This window comes from Lonchura striata, chromosome 8 (genome assembly GCF_046129695.1).
Source record: "Lonchura striata isolate bLonStr1 chromosome 8, bLonStr1.mat, whole genome shotgun sequence".
NCBI classification, from domain to species: Eukaryota; Metazoa; Chordata; class Aves; order Passeriformes; family Estrildidae; genus Lonchura; species Lonchura striata.
Window position 1 is genome coordinate 11688925 of NC_134610.1, and position 22222 is coordinate 11711146.

Genomic DNA, 22222 nt, shown 5'->3' on the forward strand with positions numbered 1-22222 from the left:
ATGTGGGAAAGCATTACCCTCTAAGCTAGAATTAATTTTTAAATGTACAGGGACAGATTTTTTTTTTCATTGGTTTCCTAGACCAGATAGATCAAAAGTCTTTGAAGAGATCTAATTGCCAAAAGTTAAACAATATTAAAAAATTATGCTTAACTTGATCAAGAACTGTGCTAAGAGGTGGATGTAAGACATAGTTGCAAGAGGCATGCACAGGCTACAGAGCGATTGAAGGTGCTGAGCCAAAAGCTGTGTAAGAAGGTCTGCAGAGTGCTATGCTTGGGCCAGAGGTGTCACTTTGCTCAAACATCCCTGTCCCTTGCAGGATCACACAGCAGCTCAAGCAGAGTGCATGCTGACAGCTGCCCAGCTTGCAGACAGGCACTGGTACATGTCTGGTGTGGTCTGGTTCCACCTGCATAGGCACACTCAGGTGAGCAGGTCAGCACTGGGACTGTCCCTTTTTGTGTTCTTGTGGCACTGTTTTTCCTGGGGTCCTGGTTTTAGCTGGAGTATAGCACCGATGGTAAGCCCCAGAAAGTTTTCCCTTAAAGTTGTTTGACATGAATTGAGAAATGGCAATTAAGAGTAGCTTAGAGAGGGGGTAAGAGAGAATGGCAAAAGGAGAAACTGCTGTAGGCAACAGCTTAGGCAGTAGCTCTCAGTCTTCACTGACCTTACAGAACAGTGGGAAGCATCACGCTCTGTGGGCTGTGCTAGATCTGTGGCTGCTGTAGATGCTGGGTTAGATGTAGCTCAGCTGCACCCCTTACTGGTGTTGGTGAGACTGGGAAGTGTTTTAACTCAGGCCTTTAAGGGTCATCCTGTGGGCTTTCTCCAGAGTGGGTCGGAAAGAGTCTGAGCAGGATTCTGGCTGAGGTGGTGCCTTCCTCTGTGGAATTCCTTCCCATCTCTCACTCTTTTCTCTACCTAGCACCCATCTCTTAGCTTTCCTGGGATTTTGTATCTTTCTATGCCTGACAAAGGCATCTTGAACCTTTCTTTTCTGAATGGAGTTCTTCACTGTTGTACGATTCAGCTGTTGCTGATTGTGTCTGGAGACACTCTCCAGAGGCGTAGGACAGTGTGGTACGTGCTGAGCAGGCAGTCTGTGCAGGGTGGGAGGTGCTGTGACAGCTCTAGGTCTTAGCGTGTTTCCAGAGTGTTACAAAGATTGGCTACTGAAAATGCTATTGCTTTATTAATTGCCTGTGTTCCTTTCTTACAAGACAAGAGAAAAGCTTCATTAGCTACGATCTAGCAAGAGCTGTCATCGTCCAGTAAGTTTCCTACTTAATTCAGCTGCTGCCTGCCCCTCACCACTGCCACCCTGATGGATCCCCAGCTTTTATCACATTGCCAACAGCTGGTGGGACTTTGCTGTGTCTGCACCTCTTTGTTGCCCTTCTTATGAAGCTGGCCATGCATCCTGTCATCAATTGCATTGCAGTATTGCTGTTCCTTATAACAGCTGGTGTTGAATGTTGAATGGTGTAATCTGGAAGTGCAGATGTTCAGAAGCTTGGGAACTAGTGATCAAGGGGAGTATCTGGATATTTGAACATCCTCACAGTTGTTACTAGGCTTTGTGAATCCTAAGGGAGCAGAAGATTGTTGGTGATTATTTACTAAGTTGTGTGCTTGCCTTGTTTTTTTCCAGATGCTGTCTAAACCCTCAGAAACACTTCTGTTCCAGTTTTAAAATGTGTTGACCCTTTCTATTCTAGTAGTGTTGGAGATGGAGTTGGGGTCAGTGCTTCTGTGCTAGGAGCTTTTGAGGTGCTCCAGCTAATATGGTTCTGCCTGCAGGCAGATTCCCAGTGTGATTTCTCACTTGCTCTGTGCACTGTAGCAGCCTTTAGCTGCTAATGGAGGGGAAGGCAATGCTATTAGGTAAAGCAGCCTGGTCTGCTAATAAGGCACATTGCTGTGCTGGCAATTGATTAGTTGCCATAATAAAGGCTTTCCATTTTCCTACAAAGAACTAAACAGGGCAATGCAATGGCCTTTTTATTTTCCTTGCCATATTTTTTTTGCTTTTCTGTAACAAAAGGAATGCTTCATATAATGAAGCCTCTTTTTTTTGTATGAGGCTTCATTATGCCTTGAGCTCTGGGATGCAACTAGTTACCAAAGCTACAGGGAAGTAGTGGTCCTAATCCCAAGTGATCCCTGGGCAAGATCTCCTCAATGCTCACAGAGTAATATTCATTTTTCCTTCCTGGCTGAGGACCTGACTGTAAGTGTAACTGCTTAGCTGGGGACAATAAAGATGTATGGAATAGTGGCAGTGTCTATGACCAAGATATTTAACTGTTGTGTGGTGAGGAACCGAAGGCAATAGCAGTTGGTAGTGCAGGTGTTTTGTTTTGATGTCATTTCATGTGAAGACACTAAGCATTGAGTATCTATAGCTGTAAGGTGCTGCATAAGCAGGACCACCTTTCTGAAACAATGGTGCTGCTGCTGTTTTTCCAGCAGTGTTTGGGGTAATTGAGATGTGAAAGTGTGAAGTAAGTTGTAACTGTGCTTTCAACTGCAATGTCTCTTGTTGTACTACCATGAGTGCTGCTTCCCTGGAGACTTAGCAGACTGTATTTTGTGTCAGTGGTGGTTTACCTGCTGTGCTGTCTGGAGCTTTGACCTTGCTCAGGGTAGAAAAGCCTCCTGTACTCCACAGCAGTGACTCTGCAGCTTGTGCTTCCCTCCATGTCCTTTGGAGAAAGCCCAGTGGCTGCTCCTCTTCTCATCATACACAACCACTCAAGGATCAGTTGAGAATCTTTGCAAAATAGGGTGAACTTATTATTTGGAACTCCTCCCTTCAGTTTCCCTGAGCAGAGGCAGGGTGGGGAGCACTGTGACTGAGGGCTGACTTGGTCCAGCTCTTTCACCTGGGACATACTTGTCAGCTCTTCTGGAATTTTTATAATGATAACTTTTTTCCTCTGTGGTGCATTTTCTTTAAATTGCATTGAATTTCTCATGTGTTCTACCAAATCTCTAGCTTTTAGATCAAGAGACAGCAACTGAGGGGCTTTTGTTGGCTTTTTTTACTGGAACCAGGAGATAGTCACTGGAATTTTTTGTTTTTGCACAGGAAAGGTGCCCTTGTGTCCTGACAGTAGTGGTAAAAATACATCTCTGTAGTGATAATTTCTGACAATCTTTTCTTAATGTCCCCAACATTTAAATGACCTTAGTTCTCCTGGAATTTCTTTCACTGTAGAACTATGCATTTTTTACTGAGCTGCTCATCTGTTACCAGGCTTGTAAATTAAGAGCTTTTAATAACCAGGTTTTTCTTTCTTTTGCAAGTGCTGGTGGTTTCATTGGGTGTTTTGGTTCACCTAATTCCATCAGGGAATTTGAGGATTTTAAAGGTGATGTCTGCAACAGAATGGATTGTATCTCATCAATCTAGGGAAAGAGCCCAGGAATATAGATTTAATGTTTTCTTTCATTCAGCTCTTTGACCATAGCTTGTAGTCATGCTGGTAAAACCAGTTGTGCTACTGTTGCTGCCTTTTTGTTTGCTGGTGTTGGTTTTGCAAATTGTTGTACAAAAAAAACGTAGCAACTGTGTCTGTGTGAGGATTTTTGGGCTGGGGAGATGGACTCATGCTTCCAGTGCAGATGTGGTACTGCCTTGGAAAATGGAATGTTAACTCTTGGAATGGCAGAAGGAGATGGGCTGTTCCAGGGTAGATGTGATTATAGTTGTGTGCAGGTGGGATACAGCAGTCAGCATTTCAGAAGCTGATTCCAGGTTCTGACAAGACTTTGGTTACTGCTCTGCTGACCTAAAATACCTGACTTCAAAACTAAATTTGCCAGTATCATCTAACTTCAGCTTGGTCTTGAGTGCCCAGTTCAGTTGTGGTGGATGTTTCATGTCACAAGGAATTAGAACTGCTGCCTCTCTGACTGATCAGCGCTGATCAGACCAGCAGTGATGTAAGCTATTAATGCTTGTGCCTTGGACTTCTCAGTGTGTAATGTGACATGTTACACCTTTTTCAAAATCATATTAAATATGCAATCACTTCTCTATGTTTTTGCTTATGAATCCAAAAGACTATCTAAGCAACTGTTCAAAAAAACCCTGGTTGAATACTCTTACATTTTTTTTTTTCATATTGAGATTTAGTAGTCTTGTCTTCCATTTCCCATCCCTTCTCCAAAAAAAAACCTCTCAGACAGACTTCAAAGTGAAATAGCTAAGCTGTGTCACCAGTGTGGCAATCAGCATGTTGAAGCAGCATGAAGCAAGCTGGTGTCACAGCTGCTGTAGAAGCTCTCTCCAGCATTCCCATTTAGGTCCCAAGCTGCCAGCGTGGAAGGTTCAGCAGGAGGCCGGCGGAGTGCAGTGACTTTGTGGGGATGTAGTGCTCAGCCCACTGCTGCTTCCCTGCAAAGAGGGGGATGAATGTTCCAGCAGGCAGCACCACATCCCTGCTGTGGCATGGTGTGCTGAGTGGAGGAAAGGGCTTTTCTCTCCCCCCCCAGTTTGTCCAGGCCATCAGGCTAGCCTGGAGCTGATTCACTCTGGTTTCTTTGTGCTCAATCAGATGTTGCTGGATTGTACAGCTTCTTTACCCTTTTATGGGAGTGTGTTTAGGTGTGTCTTGTTTTAAACTGTCTGCCATGATTGGTGACCGTGTACTGCTGGAACAGATGATGGTGGGCTGTCTGCTCTCTGATATGGTGAGCTGTCTGCAAGTCTTTCAACAACACCGAGATATTAAAGGACAAATGCTTTGAGTTGTTTTTGTTGACCTCTGAAAAAAAGTACTGTCTGTATTGGGAAAGGCTGTGTTGCATCCTGGGAACTAACAAGAGACTTCTTTACTGGGAGAGATGACCTGGCAGTTGGAGAGAGGCAGAGAAGGGTTTGCTGACAGCCCTGGCGCCTACAGAAGGTACTTTGAGACAAGACAAAGCAGCAGCAGATGCCAAATGAGCTGAATACTGGGTGGCACAACTTGTTTTATTGACTGTCTTGGAGAACTTCAGGAGTCAAATGAGCAGAAGCAGACCCTCAGGCTGAGGACTGTCACTGTCTTTGATTCTGAGATCACTCTTTTGGGGGCCCGTGTAAATAAGAAGCTAAAGGATCTGTGTTGATGTAAAGGCCTGGAATAGCTCTGTAGCTATCAGCATTGCAGCATTATCTGGAATTTCAGATGGAGAGCTGCCTTCCTGTGCCTTGGTGTGGAGCTGTGCCCACCAGCTGGCTTCCCTGGGGAGAGGCCTGCATCGGGATCACGGCAGTGGGATGGCTGCTGACAGGGCCCATCGCTGCTCCCGGTGTTCCTCCTGGACCTTGGTGTGTGTTAATTCATGCAGAGCTTGTGTGGGCTCTTCAGTGCAGTCAGGCCAATGCAGCCAGGGCTGGAATTCAATTAATTCTTTGTTCGTTTGCCAGCCATGCCCTCGGTTGTCTGTTATCTGTCTGTAGCGGATCTGTTGACTCTGTCAATCCAAACATGATTTCTACTTTCTGCCTCTGACCTTCTGAGGCAGGTGTCACATTGGGGTTGACGAATGCAGCATAGTCTGGAGTAACATTTGCTTACCCCAATTGCTGTTTCCTCAAAAGCTGTCCAAGCACCATTGTAATAATTGTGTTAATTTATAAGTACAACAACAAAAAGTCGTGCAAGGCTTAGCTCATTCTCCTGGCCTTATCCTGGGGGTGAACTGCAGGGTATGTTTGCACTGTGCATGTGTTGGCTTTCATGTTTGAGTGATGAGTTCCCCTCACTCTTCCCGGCTTTTGGGCGGTTTGAAGAAGAGATAATTCCTTTCTCTCCCGGGATCGAATTTATCCCTGGGGCACATCTCTGTAATTGCAGGCAGCACCCTTATCTCTCTGCAGGATGCTGCCGTGATGGGACTCTGATCAGACAGCTGTGAATGGTGACTGGCACTCAGAGTCCCACTGCCTCTCCCTAAAAGCATGTCTCCACTGATGAGGAGCTGGAGGCCACGCTCTTGCTGGGGCTCTGCTGCCGGAGCCCGGGCGGGAGGGAGGCTCCCGGCGAGCTGGCAGGCGCAGGCAGCGATAGGCTTAGGGCAGCTGGCTGAGCTTTTGTCGATGGTACAGTAAATCCAGTGTGCGAGATGAATGTGGAAACGAAACACAGCTTAGTAAAAACACGAGGAAACGTCTCCTTTGGTGTATGAATAAATGATGTTGAATTAAAAATTGACAGTGTTGACAGTCTGTTACTGTGAGGGGAGAAGACTGCAGGAGCTCTTCAGAGAAGGTGGTGAAGTTAGGATCCAGGGGCTTGTATTTAGGAAGGTTTGTTTCACGGAGTACTCGGCATGGAGTAGTAGGCTGTTTCCCCTGCCACACCACGCATAGTTCCCTGGGTGTTCCGGAGCCCAGTTTGCAGTGGATCCATGTGCCAAGCTGCGGGCTGTGGAGCGGCGGAGTAACGGAGGGGTTGGGTCAGAGCAGCACCGCGGGTGCCCCGCACGGGCTCTGCGGGGAGGGAGGAAGGGGGACGGGGCGGTGCCGGGGGACGGGAGCGGTGCCAAGAGCCCTCAGCACCACGCGGGTCCCGCACGGCGCCGTGGGGCGCTCGACGGAGCTCAGTGTGAGGTTATTCAGAACGCGCCGCGCACACGCCGCGGGGCGAGGTTCCAAAAATTGCGCCGCGCACGGAGCGGGCGCCGGTGTGTTGTTTAAGGCGTTAGCAGGGCTGCTCTCGCCATGCGCTCATCGAGCAGCCGCGCAACCCCCAGATAAGGACGGTTGGCGGCGGCCGGGGCGCGCCGCCCGTCGGGGCGCGCGAACCGCCCCCAGGTCCCGGCGAGGGGCCGCGCGCCCCCGGCCCGCCCGCGGCCCCACGCCCGACTCGGGGGCGCGCACGGCGCGGGGCCCGGCGCGCCCGGGCGGCTCCGACCCGGGTTCGAGCCCGGCGGCGGCGGCGCTACCCAGCGTGCTCCGCGCCAGCCGGGCGCTGATTTGCATAGGGGGCGTCTGATTTGCATAGAGGGCGGGGCCACCGTGCGGCGGCAGCGGCGACGGAGCGCGCCCTCTGCCGAGCGGCCGCGGCACTGCAGGGCACGGCTCCGGTGAGCGCTCCGGAACCGCGCGGCTGCGGGGATAAGCGAGCTCCCCGCCCTGCAAGGGGGGACAGCGGGCACGGATGGCCTCTGTACAGACACCGTGTGTGCGCAGCGAGTACAGCTGTACACGCGTGCGGCGTGAGTACGGGAGTGTAAGTATATGTACGTATGACAGTATCATAGAACGTCCTGGGCTGGAAGTGACTCGCCAGGATCATCAGCTGCAGTTCCTGCCTCCAGCAATCCCATCTGTGCCTGAGAGCCTTGTCCAAACACTCCTTGACCCAGGGCTTGGGGCCACGACCACTGTCCTGTTGTTTGTGTATATATGTACACTTGTGTGTATGTACAGGGGGTTGGGCTGTGTTGGAGCAGTCCCGGTGGCGCCGCCTCAGAAGCCTGGCTGTCTCTAACACTTCCAGGTGTGATTAACCTTGGTGCTTAGCCAAAAACTTAGGGAGAAGTATCTCATATCAGCACAATTATGATCTACAGAATTTGCGAAGTGTTTTCACATACAGGCTAGACAGTATGTTCCGTACGTGATGCACTTTTTTTAGTAAGTAAGCCTAGTTAATCAGAGCAGGTTTTCTGATCTGCAGCCTGTCATGAAGCTTCTCTCAAACTAGGTGTCTTTCTTTGAATTCCAGTTATATCATAAAATTGTTTGGTTTAACGTCTGCCAGTAAATAGTTAAGTAACTCTTAGTGCATACCATTTACTAATTGTAATAATTGGAGTTAATTAGAAATACTAGTTTATATGCATGGTTTGTGTACCTTGCACATCTTACACATGAATTTAGCACTGAGCAGCAATCACAGTTGCAGTGCACTCTTAATTCACTGCCTGTTCTGTGCTTGCAGGTGGTTCTCCTGGGGATTGACATCATCTCTGCATTGGTGTCCCGCTTGCAAGATCGCTTCAAGGCCCAGATTGGCACAGGTGAGGGGGGTCTCTGTGCGAGTATCACCATCACTCTGCCAGCACCTGCACTAGCTGACAACTCAGAGTTGTCTTGCTTCCCAGGAGAGCACTTGGGAGGCTCTTGGGTGGTTTTCATTCTCTGCTGAAGGGCAGCAAGGCCAGTGCCTCCATTGGGCTTTGGGGGGAGACCAGAGGGACTCTGCCACTGTTACAGCTTTTTCCTGAGCAATTTAAATGTTCCTGTTTTCTTTCCTTAGTGCTGCCAAGTTTACTTGATAGGCTGGGAGATTCTAAGGACTCAGTGAGGGAGCAGGATCAGACCTTGCTGCTGAAAATCATGGAACAAGCTGCTAACCCTCAGGTATGTGCAACAGTCCACAGCATGAATGACTGGCGGTGTGAAAAAAGGAAGCCTTTTTTCCTTCAGAAGGTTTTCTCTGCCATTTTTCTGTCTGAAATGGCTTTATTTCCCTAAACCTTGTTATAAGATGTTTACTTCACTTGGGAAGGCTATTGCCTGATAGGATCCACATGGGAGTGTGTCAGTGGATTTCCCAAGGATGTGATGGGTATATGTCAAGAGTTATTGTTCCAGGTTTTTGGAAGGTATTTGCTTTCTGTAAGTATGAGTATTGTTTTTGGTAGTGGGGAGTTACTGTGAAGTCAGCACAAAACAAAGAATTAGTCAGATCTAAAAGTATCTTGCTCCTTTTTGTCCTGTTCTGCTTGGATGGGTGTAGTGCTTATATTTGAGCTTCAGAGGTGGTGTGGTGTGTTTCTGCTGGAAGACAGAATCTGTATCTTATCCCATCTCATTTTTTTCTCTTTCCTGTCTTCCACAGTACGTGTGGGACAGGATGCTAGGAGGATTCAAACACAAGAATTTTCGGACAAGAGAAGGGATTTGCCTCTGCCTTATTGCAACACTCAATGCGTAAGTCAGAACCTTCTGCAAACCTGTGTTGTGTACATGAGCCTGCTCTGATTCATAATGGTGCTTTTTGTTCTTTATTCCCAGATCTGGAGCTCAGAGTTTAACACTGAGTAAGATAGTGCCACATATATGTAACTTACTTGGAGATCCAAACAGCCAGGTGAGCTTTTGCTGTGAGTCACATCTAAAGGTTGTGCTGGTTGCCTTGTTGGTAAATGAGCTAATTGTGCTGCTGGTGGTGAGCTCTGAACAATGCTGTGCACACAGAACCCTTGGCTGGTTTTGGAGAGGCATAATTTGAAGTGTGCCCAAACCAACATATCAGTTACTCCAAGGGTTCAGCAGAGCAACATGAATCTGCAGGTGAGATGAACAGAAGAGGAAACCTTTGTGGGAAGGGAACTCCTGTGCCTTGGAGCCTGAATACAGGGGAGGCTGCAGGGATCCCTCTGGGCTCAGTGCAGCACCCCTCACCTTCAGAGAGAAACCAGTCTGGGCAGGGAGGGCAAATGGGGCCAGTCAGGCAGCCTGGCCATGTGCACTGCCAGAAGTTGTACAGGCAGTTTCTGAATAGGGGGTGAAGACAATCTGTACCAGGATCTTTAATCAGCAATGCAACCCAAGTGAAAATACACGTGGAATAAAATCTGTTGCTCCTAAGTGCTTTTTGTCTTGTTTGGGATTAGATGCAAGTTTGTGGGGTTAGTGAGAAGAGGAGGTGGAGAAGTAGTGTTCAAGGTCGTTGTGTAATGTGTTCTAGTAGTTTTTGAGTTTTTGAATGATGCTGTTGATTGTTCTGCCAGCATGGGTGAACATCTGTGATCCAGGTCTGGAGAGGGTGTTTGGCTGGAAGGAGGTGTAGGGTGTCCAGCTGGAGAATGGTTTTATGTTTGCTCTGGGAACTTGGCCATATTTCTGTGGCCGTCAGGGTCTCCCCTGCTAAGAGGAGGACTGAGAGTGAAGCAGCCTTCTCTTGCTGCTTGTGCCAGTGCAGGATGGTAAAACCATTACTCCAAGAAATTTAATGTTTAGGATCCTCTGTAGTTCTGAGCTGGAACTAAGCAAGCTGTTACCCTCTGAGGAAATCCTGGGTTTAGGGCTGGGACTTTTTAAACACACAAGTGCCTTGGTCCTGCTGAGCAAGTGTGAGGTCCAGTTCAGGTGAGCTGAATTGGAAAGTTGGTGAGGGCAATGAGACATTTTTCCTCTGTGCTGCCTCTTCCTTGTGCCAGGCACAGCTCCTTGTCCTGTATCCAACTGCAGGGAGAAACAAGGCTGATCTCTTTCCTTTTCTCCTGGGTCTGGTTCCTCATTCCCAGCAAGCCTGAATTGGTCAGACAGAAATTGCTGTGACAGTGGCTCTGGGTGAAGCAGTGCCTGCCCTGGGGCCGGGGCTGGTCCTGGCTCCCCTGGAGCTGCTGCTGTGCTGCTGCTGCCTCCTGAGCGCTGGGAGACTGCTGGGCTCGGTCACTGCTGCCCTCTCTTGGAGAGAGGATCGAGAAACAATTCCAGGTCAAGTCCAGTTTTTTCTTTTGTTGTGGATGTGGAAGCTGTTCCATCAGAGCCCTTTTCAGAAATAGTGCTTTCGTTGTTTTCAGCTGATGCGATTGAGTAACTCAATGTGCATCTGGTGTAACAACAGTTCTTAAACTCTGATAATTTTATCAAAAATAAAATTACTAAAGCTTTATTTTTGCTGTGGTAGATTAAACCAAGTATGATGGTGGGGGCTCCTTGCCTTGCTCCTTGGGATTTACAGAGTCCTGCAGCTGTGCCTTTGCTTAAGTCTACATGCAGAGGCAATTCCTGCTTGCTGGGTCTGTGTACAGAAACGGGGGCCACCAAAAAGTCCCCACAGATGGCTGTGCCCAGTGGGGTTGGTAGCAAATGGGGCTGACGGGCAGGAGATGAGAGGTAAGAGTGCTGGTAAGGGCTGGCATGAGTGGAGGAGGGGTTTGGAGGCTGGCAGTGACCTGCTGAGTGGGAAGGCCGTGCAGCAGGAGAACGGGCTGAGGTGGATGTGAGTCAAGTGTTAGGGTTTTCTTTGGCTGGGGGACAGGCTATGTGTGTCTGCCCTTGGACTCACACCTATAGGCAATTCTAGCTTGTGTCTCAGGATATTCCTTGTCTAGTCCTGGGTTGTGTTGGGGCTAGCTGCTGAGCTATCTTCTGAGAAGCAGAAGTGCACAGCTCTGTCAGTGTTTCTGTAGGCAGAGCAGATTGTTTGTTTACCTTCTCTGCCTGCTGTGTCTAGTGGAGCAAGGGTTTAAATACAGAAAGGTGACACTTTAATCAGATTTATGTCCCTTCTGTTGGCTGGAAGGAAGGATGTGCTCAGCAATTTCTTGCAAATCAGTTTGGAAAATATGCAAAATTCATGGTGACTCAGGTGATTGAGTCCTCCCTTCCTCCCTGTTTTGCTATCCACATAGAAATGTAAGTTGTTAAAACAGCATTACAAATCAGTTTATTTTATAATATCCCAGTAAAATAAGGTCTGTTTGTGTCTCTATCCTTTTTTCATCCAGTAAATGTACCTGTTACATACAATGAGAGGAGTTTGGCAAAGGCAGCCAAGCAGCTCCTTTTGAATCTTACACCCTTCATGTTAGACCTTCACTGCCTTTTCAATTCAATTACCTGCTGATACTGTTAACATGTGAAAGGCAGGGTTGGAAGCTCCTTCACGAACTGTGTGGTAATGTGTATAGTAGCAGCTGTTGTTGCTGAGAAATAGACAAATTTAGTTCTCTAATGTAGGATTTACTGGAGATTTATTAATTTAAATTGTAAAGATGATTGATTTATCTCATGTCTCATGTCCAGGTTCGAGATGCAGCAATAAACAGCCTTGTGGAAATTTACAGACATGTTGGTGAACGTGTAAGGGCTGATCTCAGTAAAAAAGGATTACCCCAATCTCGGTAAGTTGAGAATGTCCTTAGGTCTTCACTGTTTTTGGGCTGCTTTTTATTTCCTTCCTTCCTTCAGAAGACTTTAGGAACATCATAATTGAACCTTTTCCAGGGATAACTTCATTTGTTATTTTTATTTCTTAATTTGAGAAACACTCAGATTTATTTAATGCAGATCCTGTACATTTGCCCAAGTGTACCACATCATCTTTGGAAAACCACAAAAATTTTTACAGGTGTTTAGTTAACTGATTTAAGATTAGGGAATTAATATTTTTCCTGTATGTTCTGCATATGTAGAGAGGAGACATATCAGAGTAGCTTGTGTTTATGCTACTTAGGCTGTAATAAACAAAAAAACTCACAAACAAAATAATCAGCTTTAAAATGTTATTCAAGAAAAAAATCAGCTTCCCTCCCCCTGCACCCTTCTCCCTAATAAAACCCCACCCAAACCTTAAATAAAAAGCAACCAAACTTATGTTAAAACCAAAGCCATGTCCCTCTGCTTCTGCCCTTTCAGGTGTATTAGAAAGCTGCTCTGCATCTTGCCTCCAGTGCTCAGGGCAGAGCATGGTTAGCCCTGAGGATGGAGTAGCTGGCAGCTTGTCAGTGCTCAGAGGGAGGAGGTGGCTTTAGAGTTGGGCTACATGCAGGTGGAAGCAGCACTGTTGCCTCTTCTTCTCCAGTGGAAATATCTGCTCCCACAATGTGCCTTAAAGTAATAAACTCACTGGGAAGGAATGATGAGATGTGATAAGAGTCTTCTGCTCTGCTAGACCTGTGACATAAATGGGAAGGTGTCAGGGCCAAAGACAAACGTTGTGTCAAGTTGGTTTTTAGGGGTATGTTTTGTGGTATTTCTGCAAATAGTTAAGATAGAAAAAGTGGTGATGAACTGGAAGTGCATCTACAATTAGCTATATCACATCTTCACTAATGTAAGATTATCAATTATATCTCAGGTTTTCCTTTCAACTTGTGTTGATGTTGGGTTTTTTTAAATTTTAAAATAACTTTCTTGCACTGGCATTTTCTGCTGACATTTTTGACAGTGCTCCTAAGGACCTGAGTGAAGCCAAATCTCTTCTATAAGATCATAAGATGTTAGAATTTGGCTGGGAGGTGGTGAAATCACCATCCCTGGAAGTGTTCAGAAGCCATGTGGGTATGGCATTGGAGGACATGGTTTAGTAGTGAACATGGTGGTGCTGGGTTAAAGGTTGAACTTGATGATCTTAGAGGTCTTTTACAACGATAGTGATTTTATTGTTCTGCTAGTCCTAAAATTTAAATTCAGTTGTTAATTGTGTATTTTTTTTAACTTTCAAACAGGTTGAATGTAATTTTTACAAAATTCGATGAGGTCCAAAAATCTGGAAACATGGTCCAGACTTCAGTTGGTGAGTAGAAGTACTTGTACTCTCTGTTTGGTGCTTTTGGCAATTTTCAATTGGTGAGGCATTCAAATAGATATACAGCAAGCATCTGTTAGGGGAAGCAAGTATGGTGATTGTTCAGAAATTTACACAGTATTTTAGCAACAAATAAAATGGACATTTAGTTTGTTTGCTGTCTTTTTGTAGTATCAGAAGGAAGCCTGAGTTTCAAGAAGAGAAGGTGGTGCTGTAACTGTCTTGTTTTCCTCTTGAGTTACATTAGGGAAATATATCTCCTGTTCTCAAGTCCATGTGCATGTAAATTGTTCATAAGGTAAATTAGATAGTAATTTCAGAGAAGAATTGCCTTTTCAGTTTAAAGCCCTAAAAGGCACAGAGCATGTACACAATAATGCATTGGTGTGTATCAGATCTCCTACTTTTAGGCTTCCTTGAAAATAATTTTTTCTTTTATACCCGTTTGTCACTGTTCCAGTGAAAGATTTATCCTTTTTGTGCTTCGAGGTCCTGAGACGTTATGATCCCCATCTTCTGACTTCATGGGTACACTTTCAGTATTCCCAACACAAGTACTCCTGTATTCTGCACTCTGTTTAACCTGATCTTCTGATGTCTTCCCTGCTCTTTCTTGTGCTGTGGCAGGATGCAGTCTCTGGAGTCTGTGTGTGGTAGGATTTCTCCTCTGTAGAATCTCCTGTATGAGCACTGAGACAAAAAAGTAGCCTGGGGGAAAGGGAGGGTGGATGAGAGTGTTAAGGGTCAAAGAGAGCAAAGTTAGGATCTCCTATTGTTCTGCCAGAACCTTTTCATCTTCCCTGGAAATGAAAAAGTCTATAGCTGCAGAATCAAAATATTTCTCACTTGTGAAGTTAGTAATGATAACATTAATTATTAATAATTTTTGTGTGTGTTTGAAGGGAGGGTTCAGTTTCCCTTAGTGCCATAGGCTTGTTTGTTGCTTCTCCTTGCCCTCCAAGCACAGCACAAATACAGCATTACATGCTTGTCCTATCTTGTGTGTCAACAGCTCTGTGCAACTTTTAGTTTATCTTTTTGAGATTGCCTAAGCCAGCAAAAGGAGGCTTATCTTCACCCACAGTCACAAGTTTATTGTGGCCTGTGAGAGAAAGACAAGCTAAATTTGTCAGGTTTCTTGTGCCCTGACACTTTGTGAACAAAGGTGACACTTTCAGCAGTTGTCAGACTCACCAGGGAGAATGGTGATAGATATTGCACATGCAAAAGATTTGCCTTTCTCCGGAAATAGTGGAAATAGCTCAGTCTTGTTAACTCTTTGAATCTGGCAGAGTGGTTGGATGGGTGACTATGTGAATGTGCTTCTCTTGTGGATAACCAAGATCAGGCTTGTTGGCAGAAAAGTCACTCATAACTGAGCACCAGAGTTGTGCTAATCACAGTGAGATTTGAAAGTGGTTGTCAAGCCTCTGTTAGTACAGAACACAGTGGTGCTGGGGATTTAGGACAGCAGCTGTGGCTTCTAGAATGGTGGAACACAGTAAAAACTGGTCTCTAGGCTCTGAGACTGCTGTTTGGGATAACAGTTTCTTCCACCAGTTCACTGAGGATTCAAGTAAAAGGAAGGAATTGCAGCAGTGGTCTGTGTATATCAGGAGTACTTTGGAGATCAGGGAGTTGCTCTGACTTGTTAAAGGTTTCATATCTAGTGGTTCCCAAGACACAAACAAACAGAAATCTTAGACAGACCTACTAGAAAAGTTGTTTAAAATAATAGAACATTTTCTTACCCAAAGAAGAAATCTAATGAATCAACTCTAATCAGACTGTGACTTTCAAGTCTCTGAAAATAATTCATGTTTTGTTTTGGCTTATCTTTCTATACTCTAGTCCATTAGTGCTTGTTTGAGTTTATCTTGAATTGTTTGATTGTTTTTTGGCTAGGCTTTGTTTTTATCATTTAGATACACAAGAACCAAATGCATAGTGGGGTGGGGGAGGTTGGCATAGTAATCTGAGGTGTTTCATTAAGTTGGAGGAGGTTTTGGCATGCCCAAGTATGCTGCTTGTTGCTAAGCTACCAGCAGCCCTTAGAGCTAGAATATGAAGCTAAAATCCATGCTGGATTTCTTGATGATTCTCAGTGCAGATCTGTTTTGTTATTTGGTATATAATTAGTCAGCCTCTTGAAGCAAAAATTATAGTTTTTCCCCTTTTGGGCTTTCAGCAAGCTAATTATTTTCTGTGTAACTGCTTTTGCTAATTATGCAGATGCCTTATTCCCCTGGGACAAATACATTTTCAGCATGAAAGAGCCAGTAATTGCCAGCTAGTCAGCTGCTGTCTTTGAGTGGCATTGTGTGATGATCTTTAGTTGGATGTGATACAGAGAGAGGCTATTGGACAGAGGCTCCAAGAAATTCATGCTGTATGGGTTTCCTTGGTATTATCTGTAAGGATCTTCACATAAACTGCACAGATTTTCCATGGATTTGAGTTGACTTTGAATCAGACTTAAACTCCAGAAGACTCTATAATCAAGTTTTAGTAAAGATTAAGAATAAAATAAATGATGTACTGAAAAATACAGTCTGATAGGAATCAATGACCCAAACCAAAGTTATTAGCAACCAAAATGTTTTGGTGTGTTTTTTATGCTGTTCATCATTGTGATATTCTAATATGATGCAAACCTTCAATTTTTTAATGTAAGTCACACAATTCTTGTGAGATGCATTTATATTTGTGTATGAAGGGATATCGTGGTGGTTTTCCTGTGGCAAAGGAGGGCATTGTACTTTTTTGTTGATGTTGAACTTTGACTCAGAAGAGCAAGATTTAGGGACAGTGGAGATGGTAGTGGTGGTGTTGGGCTGGAAGGAAATCAAAGCAGGATCTTTAAGCCAGCATTCTGGAGCTGAAGTCTCTCCCCCGCGGATACTCATGGAGTAAGGTGAGGGGAGGATGCAATTTTGGTAGCTGACTACATGAGTATGTGCTCTGAGAGTAAGCAAGTTAATTAAAACAGTGCTGAAATAAAAGACTTGATAATTTCAGTTACTGAAACCTATGAAGAGGGAGCAATGCTACTTTTCAGTAGGACTACTTGTATATTTGGGACGGTGTATAAAAATATGCTATTTACTAAATTAATTCTGTTTGTGAACTTGAGAACTTGGAGTTAAATATATGAAAACTGGAACTATTTTAGATTCTTGTGTTTTGCTGGTAATAAAGCTGAGTTATTGGAAGGTATTTTGATATTTATTATGTGAAGGAAAATCACCCACATTTTTCAAGTGAGGCCGTGCATCTGAGGGTGGAATATTGTTTGTTTGTCAACACACATCCAAGCAGCTGAATTGCAGACAGGAAGGAGCAACAATTTTCCTGGATAAAAGATATTTTGAAGCAGTGAATGCTGCACTGTGCTTTTTTGTGTTCATACCTCCTTGTGCAGTTAAATTTCCATTATGGCTTGCTCTCTGTTAATACAGTTCCCAAGTTGAAATACGGAATGAAAGAGAAGATTGGTTTCATTGACTCAGCATTTTTAGGGCATGAAAAGAGCAAATACATGCCTCTTCACCTGTGTGGGCCAAGAGAAAGCAGTAATGTTCGAGTCATGTTTGAATGAACACTATTAATTAATAGTACATCCTTGTGGAAGGTATAAATGGACAAGAGGAGCTCTGCTCCCTCTCTAACAGCTTTGTAAATAAGCATATTGCTGAAATTCTCAGATGCAGAAGGGGAGGGGTGTGAGCAAGCAGGCACAGGGGGGCACATGGAGCTCAGCTGCATGCTGAACAGGCTTTTATTTTGGAGGAGAGGTGGCAATCGCCTGCTAGGTCACACAGCAAAGTGGTGTAGGAGGGTGGCTGGTTTGCTGCTGATTAAGTTGCTGAGAAACATGTACTGAGAGACTGTGGGGCTGCTCTTGAGCACAGTGCCCTTCCCCAGCAGCTCCCCAGCCCTGCAGAGAATAATGACTACAGGGAAAGGTAGGTGCTGATGAATGTGCCCCACGGATGGATTGTGTTTATTTGTAAATGTTTGAGTATTCGATTGCTCTGTTTCTTTTTAACGGTGTGTAGGGACAGAAGCCATCTTGCAGTAAAAGTGGAACTTAAAAGGATAGTCTGCAAGCATCTGTAGCCTGGTGTCATCAAGCCCAGTTTAGGATTCTATAAAATATGATAAATAATCTATGTCATGGGGTGATGAAAGAAAATATGTGCATATGTAAGGGACCAGAACAGGTTGAGATAGATGAAGAACATGAATTTTCAAAAACCCTGCTGATCTATGTTGTTTTTGAGTGGTCATTAAGACTTCTATTTCCTAACAATTTCCTTCTGCAGTATCAGTTGGGAAGATTATTTAATTTGGTTATGAGTACTTCTGAATTAGCATTGAATCACAGTTCCAAGAATACGCCAAATCACTCTTTTTTTTTAACCTGTATTTTTGTGTTTTAACTGCATTTCTGTAAGAGGATGTCTGTGGTAATCGGTGAGGCTGGACTGGGGCTTGGTGAAATGGAAAGGCAGAGGAGCCTTGTATCTTTGCACCCATGAAGCATTAATTTACAGGAGGGAAGCATATATTGTGTATATTTTTGATATGTAAGAAGCCTGTGCTTTTCATTTGAGCTTTCAGAGGAGATGATTTCTGTTAGCCATCTTTGTAAAACTGCATTTTCTTTTTTCCCCCTTTTCATTCAGTGTACCTGTTGTCTTTTTGAAATTCTTACTATATTGTGGATATAGTATAATTTTAGGAAGTCTGAGTCAGTTGGTATCTAAATTCTGTGAACCTTGGGTTTGTATTGATATTTACTGTCTCAAGGTGTGAGTTAATTGGCAGCTTTTTTGTACCAGAAAGTGGAAATCTCCTGGGCAAACTGAATGCTGTGGAATGAATACTGCATGCTGCAATATGTGCCATTTCTATGGACAGATCTTTATTTTATCCTCCTGGGACATTGTTTTCCAAGACAATTACTGCATGTATTTTCAGAGGAAGCAGTAGATTCATGTATGTGGTGTTCCTTCTTCACCATCAGTAAATGCCTCCCAATGCCAGGAAATTAATACAGAAGCCTGTCTGGGCTGGTTGTTCTTCTTGTGAACTGCATCACCTGTCAGTGGATAGTGTCACCATCTACAGCTGAGAGACCTTTGCACTCTGACTCCTCCTGTCTCTCAAAAGAGGAGTTGAGAATAATCCATGATTTTTCCAAAGTCGGAATTATGTTGAATAATTAATGTACTTCATTGCTTATTGCAGAAAACAAGCATGTATTTGTTGTTGTCAATGAAGTGTGATGATTTCATCATTCTAGGAACTTATCAGCTTTAAAAGATCAGCTGGTGAAATGAAGAGCCTGGGGCAATGGTCTAGCTGATCTTAATCAGCTGGGAAATGTCTGACCTCCAGGTCACTGTTGGTTGTCTGAACTGTGGTAGTAGCAAATGTCAGAAGAAAAGTACGTGTGTATGTTGTTAGGGTATTGCTAATTCTGGATTGAATCCAGAGTGCCTTAATCTGTGATTTCCTTGCAAAGAAGGCCAGAGTTACTCTGGTTGTTTCATCACTTCCCTTAAGCCAAATGGTTTTATATGAACACACAAATGCTGTTTTGGCAAAGCTTTGGTGTAATTAAGCAGAATCACTTTACTACCAACATCACTAACAGACATGCATAAAATATAGGCTGAAGGAGTGGGCAGTTAAAGGATGAGATGCTGCTGTTTAGTGTGGGCTTCATGACTAAAAGATTATTGTGCACCATTCCATTATTACTGATGAAAGTTAAATACATGAATGTCCTGCACGTCTGGAGATTAATTTCTTCATGCAGGGCCTGTTCTCCCCCATTGGTAAAGTACCATGTGTATCTGAGCAAGCTCAGTGGTTGTCTCAGGGAGCACATGCAACTTAGAACACATGGCAAGGATAAATTTATAGTCCAGTGTTCATAAAGAATTAGACTGAAGAAATCCTACACCCTTCCCTCCCATGGAAACACAGTAACATCTGGTACAGCTGCAGAGGTGATCACAGTTCAGGAATGCTTAGCAGTTTGCTGATTGCTCTGCTATGATCTTTTCTTCCAAATTCTTTCACATATTTTGGTGTCAGGTTGGTTTCACCTCTAAAACAAAGCCTTAAATTTGCAGTGGTCATTTAAAAAAAAAAAAAAAAAAATTCTGCACCAAACTGTGCTGTTTTTCCCAGCTGGCTCTCCTTTGTAGTTGTTCTGTCAGAAAGAGCTTGCGGTCAAAGCTGGAGTAATATTAACTTCAGTGACATTTTTACATGAAAAGACAAAATCTTATGGATTTGGTTACTTAGCTTTGTTTATTGTACACAGAATCTTCCAGGGGCAAGTTCATCAGTAGGATGGTTCATACATATGCCTGTGCACACATGTATTGATCACTGTGAACATAGCAATGATTTTAAGTCAGCCTTTTAATTCTCAGCAATTCTCTGAGAGATGGGAGTATTCAAATATTGTAGAGGAAAACTGGCACACTAAAGGGCAATATGGTGGGAGTAAAAAGTATCCCATAGTTTTACACTGTGCAGATTTGTAAAGTTCATTTGGGTTGTGTTTGTGTTTCACACACACTGACTTCAACACTTGTTGGGGGTACACAGTAGAGTATTTCAGTGAGCACAAGTGAAGGTATCACAAACTTTCTGCTCCTATGAGAACAATTAAAAAATTGTTCTTGGCATAGAAGTCCTTGCCTGAGGTTCACAAACAGTTGAGTTTCCAAGAAAGTAGTGGAGGAGTAGGTGTCTTTTCTTTCCCTTTCTGTAGCCTGGCTGGGTGCTGGAGAGTAGTCTCCTAATAACTACTTTTAAATTAATGCTCTGGGCTGTCTTTATATAGTATCACTGTCCCAGTTAGAATTCAGTTGCTGTCCTTAATGAGCTGCCTCAGTGGTGGCCAAAGACTGCTTGTGGAAGAGATGAAATTTCTTGCACCTCTTGTGGAGCAGTTTGATAAATTCCGTGATGCTGCTCTCATTTATTTGATGAGATGTATTTTCAGGTTGAGCATGTAACAAGTGGACTGAGTTTAGCTGCTGTAATTAGCAGCCTCTGAGGACAACAGTCACTGTGGTAATTGTGAAATACAGGATAGGCTTTTATGGGCAACAGAAGTACACGAAACATGTGTTTCTCCTACCAGCAACAAATAACATCCCTGTCCTTGTATGTTGTAACCACAGTAGCTGCAGCTTCCATAACTGTGAGGTTTTATGAAAGTGTCTAGACTGAAGTGCACCTGGTTGATTTCTAAAAATCTGAGACCAAATGCTTGGAAGCTTGAAGGTCTTCTACCTAGTTACTTTTCATTTTCAGATCATTGACCTTAGGCTGGATGAGATTAGACTGCTGAGCCCATTTCTGAGGAAGACTTAGTAATACAGATGGTATATCCAGTTTTAACATGCAGTGGTAGAACAAAACCTGCTGTTACAGCCACATATTAGTGGGGGGCATGAAGAGGAGCTTTTTTTTGAAAATGCAGGAGTGGACAAGTGCTGTTTTGTTACTTCAGAGGGAAGTACAGGGAAGGCATTGTCTATACTTGGCCCTGGTCAGGCATTACTCTGCCTTCCTCCTCTGTTATGTTTGGCTGAAGTATTTTGTTTGTAGCTGAGATATAGTGATGTGAAATAGAACAAAACTGATCTGAAATAAGTAAATGCATCCTATTTTTGTAGTATTAAGACAGCAAATACTGCATAATGACTGGGTTTCTTCTGCCTGCTGAAGGAATTAATTCTGCCCTGCTGCTCTGTCAAAAGAATCCTTTTGTTGCATTGTGCTAAGCAGTTTGAGTCTCTTTTTTTGTTTATTCCCCTGAAGCCCCAAAGCTGCAGACATCCCTGAATAGTCCTGGCTAGGTTAACACCCCACGTGTAGCATGCAGGGATCTCACTGCAGACAAATCTTCATGAGGAAAGCTGCTAATGGCTGCTGCTTTGCAGGTGGAATTCAGAATCGAGCCAGGTGAATTTTATCACAAGCAATGCCTTACAGAGGAAGAGAAATACCTTTGCTCACTGTGAAGTGTCACCTGAACTGCTTTTTTTCGAGAATGGCAAAACCTATAGCAACCACATTTCCTGAGCTGTTCCCTTTCCTGTGATACACCTAACCTGCCTTCTCTCAGAACTTGTCAGTGTACAACAAAATCCTTTAGATGTTTGACATGGATGTTTCTGGTATGAAGTGCAGATGCTGATGTCTAAGGAATATGAGACATATCTGGGCTTCTTTGGAGATGAATGCTTGAATGCAGAGGTAGAAGAGAGAAATTTATACTATTTTTTTACTCCAGATCTTCTCCCTTTGATACTCTTGGACTATTTCTAATGATTTCCATGGGAAATGAACAGGCCCCTATGTAAATTTCTGGTAGACTGTGTTGTAAAAAGCCTTGTTATGAATATTCTAAGCATGACTGCTCTTAGCCTTCCAGAGGGAAGGGGGAGATAGAGTTTTAGGATGAAACCGTGTTGGCACTGCTTCAGCTAGTGTTTATGCAGTTGGCAGCACTGGTGCTGCCTTCACTCCCAGGTAGTGAGGCTTTTCCCTTTGGCTGTGGTGTGGGTAGAGGAAAGATGTGTACAAGATGTTTCATCTTTAAGAAATGCATGTCTCCCACATACATCTCTGCCAAGTAATGGGACTCCTGTCTAGTGGAGCGCTGGCTCATAATGAGGCCTGACATTTCTAATTAGGGCTGCTTTATGAAGAATGGGTCGAACTCTGTTCTTCATCATTTATGTTTCCTCCCCTGAATTCCCCCAGCTCCTGCTGGGATCAGCGGCAATCCTGGAGGCAGCTGTGGAGAGGCAGAGGTGGGCACACTTCTTCCTGCTGCAGCTCTGCCAGTGCACTTCAGCTTCGATTTATGCTCCTGCTGTTTGAGCTCTGTGCTGAGCAGGAGCTGAATCTGC

The 22222-nt window shown here is 44.2% G+C and overlaps 1 protein-coding gene and 1 non-coding gene across 2 annotated transcripts in view; one reads left to right on the forward strand and one right to left on the reverse strand.

The window, feature by feature from the left end:
• The window catches only part of CLASP1 (cytoplasmic linker associated protein 1), a 166749-nt gene that overhangs the window by 36765 nt on the left and 107762 nt on the right, over positions 1-22222 (forward strand). The window contains exons 3-8 of the mRNA XM_077784947.1: positions 7947-8025; positions 8265-8368; positions 8850-8941; positions 9026-9101; positions 11768-11865; positions 13192-13259. Of these exons, the coding sequence (XP_077641073.1) occupies positions 7947-8025; positions 8265-8368; positions 8850-8941; positions 9026-9101; positions 11768-11865; positions 13192-13259 (517 nt within the window). The remainder of the gene's footprint in view (positions 1-7946; positions 8026-8264; positions 8369-8849; positions 8942-9025; positions 9102-11767; positions 11866-13191; positions 13260-22222) is intronic.
• LOC116183871 (U4atac minor spliceosomal RNA) lies at positions 6648-6764 on the reverse strand. Its single transcript, XR_004148569.2, has one exon. It is a non-coding gene; the product is annotated as a U4atac minor spliceosomal RNA (small nuclear RNA).